The sequence below is a fragment of the Pinus tabuliformis genome, chromosome 2_2, assembly GCF_031772625.1.
Source record: "Pinus tabuliformis cultivar Carrire ecotype Pingquan chromosome 2_2, CPIR1, whole genome shotgun sequence".
NCBI lineage: Eukaryota > Viridiplantae > Streptophyta > Pinopsida > Pinales > Pinaceae > Pinus > Pinus tabuliformis.
In genome coordinates, this window is record NC_142300.1 from 974,694,790 (window position 1) to 974,700,424 (window position 5,635).

The 5,635-nt window shown below is 37.8% G+C and overlaps 2 protein-coding genes and 1 pseudogene across 2 annotated transcripts; all 3 read left to right on the forward strand.

Annotated features, from left to right (window-relative positions):
* Positions 1 to 259: 259 nt before the first annotated feature.
* Positions 260 to 3,974, forward strand: LOC149196508 (pentatricopeptide repeat-containing protein At1g06140, mitochondrial-like). Its single transcript, XM_089408308.1, has 3 exons — positions 260 to 380; positions 3,422 to 3,438; positions 3,594 to 3,974. The coding sequence occupies exons 1-3, from the start codon at positions 260 to 262 to the stop codon at positions 3,972 to 3,974; spliced, it is 519 nt and encodes a 172-aa protein (XP_089264434.1).
* Positions 3,975 to 4,061: 87 nt separating this feature from the next.
* On the forward strand, positions 4,062 to 4,912 carry LOC149196509 (pentatricopeptide repeat-containing protein At4g18520, chloroplastic-like). The gene is made up of 2 exons (XM_089408309.1): positions 4,062 to 4,260; positions 4,362 to 4,912. The coding sequence occupies exons 1-2, from the start codon at positions 4,062 to 4,064 to the stop codon at positions 4,910 to 4,912; spliced, it is 750 nt and encodes a 249-aa protein (XP_089264435.1).
* A 21-nt stretch (positions 4,913 to 4,933) lies between these two features.
* On the forward strand, positions 4,934 to 5,389 carry LOC149196510 (putative pentatricopeptide repeat-containing protein At3g23330 pseudogene; annotated as a pseudogene).
* Positions 5,390 to 5,635: the final 246 nt, after the last annotated feature.

Below are 5,635 nucleotides of genomic sequence, written 5' to 3' on the forward strand. Positions count from 1 at the left end.
CTCTATACAAACAAAGAATATGGACACGACTATTCTATAGGTAGGCCTATGTAAAACTTATGACTATTTGGAATGGGGTTTTCTTAGACTAATTCTCATGAGGATCGGTTTACGAAGGAAGGGCATAAATTGGATTATGGCATGTGTGGAAAACGTACATTGTGCTATTATCGTCAACAGTCTACCAACAAGATTCTTCAGATCTGAAAGAGGCCTTCGACAAGAATGCTCATTATCCCCATTATTATTCATTCTGGCAATGGATTCTCTAAGTCTTCATATAAAAAGAGCTGTGATGGAGCAACATTTGAAACCATTGAAGCTGGACGAAAACATAAGCATCTCACACAATCTCTTTGTCGATGACATCCTCATCATGGGTATGTTATGTAATTTCTCTTGGTATTATCTTTTCAATTTTTTCAGCAGATTTGAAAATGCTTATGGAATGTGCATGAATTCCAACAAAATAGTTCTTTATTATAATCAAACTGATAGGACAACCATAAGATATATAAAAGATCTTTATGGAATTATTTCAAAACCTCTAAAAAATAGATTGAAGTATTTAGAATAAAGACTTAAACTGCCTTTTATAGAATAGATGATTGGAAATGGCTTACCCAGAAATTCTATAAAAGAATTTTTGGTTGGGAATTTAGATGTCTTTCCATAGGAGGGAGAGCCATACACAACTAGGAGTATACTGGGCACATATCTTCCACATTTCTCCATCCATTATAAATGACATAAATTGCCACATGGCGAATTTCATCTGGGCATGGTCACTCTCTAGGAAGAAATTCCATCTAACAAAACTCTTTAATGTAACCCTTTGAAAAGACATGGGAGGATGGGGAATTTTAGAGCTTCGAAGATTTGAAGAGGCCTTACTCATAAAATCTCTATGGAGAGGTTTATTTGGAAATAGTAATTGGAGTATGGTTTTACAGCAAAAATATTTAAAAAACAATGATTTCATATGGTGGTACCACTCTGATGCGATAGGGAAAAAAACAAGGTTCTACTATCTCGAGAAGTTTCCTGAAAATTGAAAAAAGTTGCATCAATCTTTTGTCTTGGAAATTCCAATCTGGAAACAAAATTCTCACTAGTTTTGACCCAATCTTGGGGGATGAACCAAATATATTCATCCCAACCAGTATCTTGTCGCTCTTAAATGAGCAGGGTGTTTTTTTCTGGAGCCATGTCATAATTGGCTGGAAAGGAAATCTCCAAATCTAGAAAAAAGCAGAAGAACTGGGCCTAACTGATCATATTCAAGATGAATGGCTAAGGATTATCACATCCATGAAACAATTAGGCATATGCAGACAGGTTCCCAAGATAAAATTATATGGTCCATAAAAATGAATATTGATAACATAGTTGTAGCAGATACATACCTGATTTTAATAAGGAAAGCAAACAAGAATGAGGAGATCCACACCTTCTATGCATTCTAGAAAACAAAAGCCCCAAATAAAGTTATAATTTTTACCTAGCTTGCTTTCCATAACAAAAACATTGTTTGGAAAAACTTGCAAAAAAGGAATTGATATGGACTTGGTATATGCTACATATGCAAAAACCACATGAAAGGAAATGACCATATTTTTCTACATTGCACTCCTATAACTTGGATTTGGAAAAAACTGTCTTCACTTATCGGCTTTCCTTATATACAACACTCATGTACTAGAGAGTCTCTACAACGGTGGAGTAAATAGAAAACAACCTAGCTAATCATACCTCTAGTCATGTTCGGAGAAGTCTGAAAGTGGAGGAATAGAAGCATCTTTCATAACAGTAGAGAAGATTTCTCTAGAATTATAGATAAAATAATCATAAATCTCTCTTTATATTATGCAAAAACTTTAATCACAAAAGAGGATTCCAAAATGAAGAAATAATTTCAATTAACTTATCTTATGGGGTTTTTTGATGGAACAACACAGGGAAACAAATGTGCCTGTGGCTTTTTGATTGCATTAAATGTTGAATTGACATACGGGGTGCATTGGAGCTGTGGTATTGGTTCTAATACTAAAGTAGAAGCAGTAGTTCTCTGGGGTCTCCTATGGTTCAACAACTTTTTGGGTATCCCTCAGCTACATATATATGGTGATTCCAAAATAATAATCTACAAGGTCTTGGGAAAGGCATCCGTTAAAAATCCCAGACTACAAGGATGGATGGAAATAATTGATCTTCAATGGAAAGCTCAAGACAATTGCACAATTCAGCACATCATAAGACAATGTAATATGGATGAAGATAGACTATCAAAAAAAGGCTTACAAGTAAACACTGATAAATGGTATCTAGAAATTACATGGGAGTAGGCCACATTCGACATGGGGTTTTTTCCATATGCGGGTTAACTATTACTTTGCTTGCCACTTGAAATTGTTTTCTCTTTTTTGTAAATTGTTGTTACATACATTCATAATGTTAAATCTGCTTAGGATAACACTAAAGGAGAAATGAACTCTCAGAAACGCCCTATAAAAGTTGAATTGTTCGCAGATTTTTGTATGTTTATATATATGCTTTCTTTGTAAAATTTTCTGGAAGGTTATCTGCCTGACCACTATGGAAAAACAATGTCCTCTATGAGGTAGGCATGCACCTCCTCGTTAGATGGTTCTTTTTACTAAGCAAAAGCTTTGTTCTGATCTGAATGTACATAATTTTCGTTCAACCTTTTCACCTCTGATTATGACTTATATGCAATAGGTCTTTTTGATGACACAGTATTCTCTTTATTTGGAGGACTTATTACTCCAAACAGGAATATGTTCCTACAGCTCAGCTTCAATTGAGGCATATGATATTCTCTTCAGCCTTTTGCAACATATTTTGTTTTCTTCTTACATACAACTCATCTGTAAATGCACTCTATGACATCACTATTGTCCTGATGGTGTTGAATCTATTTAGGGTCAGGATCTTGGATCTGCTGAAGAGTAAACAACTCTATTTTTTGTAGTTTCTCCTATAGTGACGTCCTACAAAATCATGTTTATAATGTACCTTTATTACTGGTATAATATAAATCCTTTTTCGTTCTGAAAAAAAAACTAACAATTTTCCTATAAATTTAACTCTCCCAAATTTGTCCCAATTTGTCCACTTGGTGGATGACCCTTTTCTTTTTTTAAATAGTGAAATCCATGGATATTTCAGTCTTTTGCAATTTACAGTACATTGTGGTGATATTGGCAGAGTGGATGTGTTTCATATCTATTATGGAGTAGTCTAACTAGGCGGAGGAATTGCCCGATTTCCGTCACCGCCCAAAAAAACGTCTCACTTCAGCGCGGCAATTCCTCCGCTCTCCGCCACCCTCCGCTAGCCCTGTTACACTCCACCACCATTCCACATTAAAGTCCTGATTTGATTGGAGTTTGTCTTGTAGAATTCGTGCCGCGGAGAGTTAATGCACGTTTCAATTAGAAATTTTGCAAACTGCGGGCTGCTCCCTTAACCATTCAGAGAAGCGCGGAGAATGTACCTACACGTTCAACATTGGCGCAATGAAGGAAACACCTTTACCATTCAAATAAGTTCTGAGAGTATGCAACACCCAGGGAGGAAAACTGAAAGAGGCGTTTCAGATTCTGCAGGAGGAGGGCATTGGAGTGGTGTGGTGTACGTACGACTGGGTGCTAGAGGAGTGTGTTATGGAGAAAGCATGGGAAGAAGCCAAATTCATCCAAGCCCACATGATCCGAACCGGATTCAATGCAGATACAATTTTAGCAACTAAGCTTTTGGGACTGTATTCCAAGTGCGGGAATTTGGTGGAAGCTCGCCAAGTGTTCGATGGAATGTTTGAACCGAATGTAGCCTCATGGACTGCTATGATTGGTGAGAAGGTGATGAAGTTGTTTTATGAGATGCAATGTAAGGGTGTTGCAGCAAACGTATACTTGTTTTCCACTGTTCTCGATGCCTGTGCAAACTCGTAAATTCTTGGTGATGGCAAGGAGATCCATGAAGAAATAGTTAAGAATGGGTTCCATACTAATGTTTTTGTGGTAAGTTCACTTGTAAACATGTATGCTAAATGTGGGTTGATAGGGGATGCACGAAAGGCATTTGATGAAATGCCTGAACGAAATTTGGTCCCATGGAAAGCAATTGTTGTAGGGAATGCACAGAATGGGTTTGTTGATGAGGCTCTGAATCTCTTCTCGGAAATGCCAAAAAGAAATGTGGTTTCATGGACAACAGTGATCGGTTTCATGGACAGCAGTGATCTCCGAATGTGTAGACTAGACTCATTAATGAATCTAGGGAACTCTTTGAAAAAATGCCTGAACAAAATTTGATCTCATGGACGATGATGATTTTAGGATATGCCGAAAATGGGGAAATTGAGGAGGCGCTGAAGCTGTTTTGGAAAATGCCTCATCAGAGTACAGTTTCTTGGATGACAATGATTACTGCTTCTGCTAAGCATGGTCATGCGGAGGATGCCCTTAAATTGTTTGGCCATATGCAGCAAACTGGCATTCGGCTTAATCAATTTACTTTTGCCAGTGTTCTCTCTGCTTGTGCAAATATGGGATCTTTGAAACATGGCAAAGAGATCCATGAGAGCATAATTAGAAGCGGGTTGCATTCCGATGTTGTTGTTGGGAGTGCCCTTGTAGACATGTATGTCAAATGTAGGAGCATACAGGAAGCACGCACCGTGTTTGACAATTTTCCAGAAAAAAATGTCATTTCTTGGAATATAATGATTGCAGGATATGCGAAGCATGGGTATGTCGATCAAGCTGTGATTCTCTTTGTGAAAATCCCTGTTTGGGATGTGGTTTCATGGAATGCAGTAATTGTTGGAAATATTCAAAATGGGTATCTTGATGAAGCAGTGAAACTGTTTCAAGGAATGCCAGAATGAGATATTGTCTCGTGGAATACAATGCTTGCAGGTTATGTTCAGAGTGGGAATTTCTATGAGGCATTGACACTTTTTCAGGAAATGAAATCGACTGATATGAAACCAGACTTGGACACGTTTGTTGGTGTGCTTCTACCATGTGCCAATTTGATAGCTTTGGGACATGGCAAGTTGGTACACAATTATATAGTTAAAAATGGATTTCAATCTAATCATGATGATTTTGTGGATAGTGCCCTGGTAAACATGTATTCCGAATGTGGTACTATAAAGGATGCACGTCAGGTTTTTGATAGAATGCCCAGACGTGTTGTGGTGTCATGGAATGCAATGATATTAGGATATGCAATGCATGGTCATGGCACGGAAACCCTCTTACTCTTTGAAGAAATGAGAGAGGATAGCACCATAACAGATAATGTAACCTTTGTTGGTGTCTTGCTTACTTGCAGCCATGGAGGCTTGGAGGCTTGGTGAAGGATGGCTGGAAATATTTTCATTGCATGAGTCATAATTATCACATGGAACTAGAGCTTGAGCACTATGTGTGTATGGTTGACCTCCTTGGTTGTGCTGGGAACCTAGATGAGGTGCAAGTCTTTATTGACATAATGAAATAAATCCTGGACCAGCTATGTGGAGATCTTTACTAGGTGCCTGTGAGGTCCATAAGAATATAGAACTAAGAGAATCTACGGCGCAACTACATTTTGAGTTAGATCC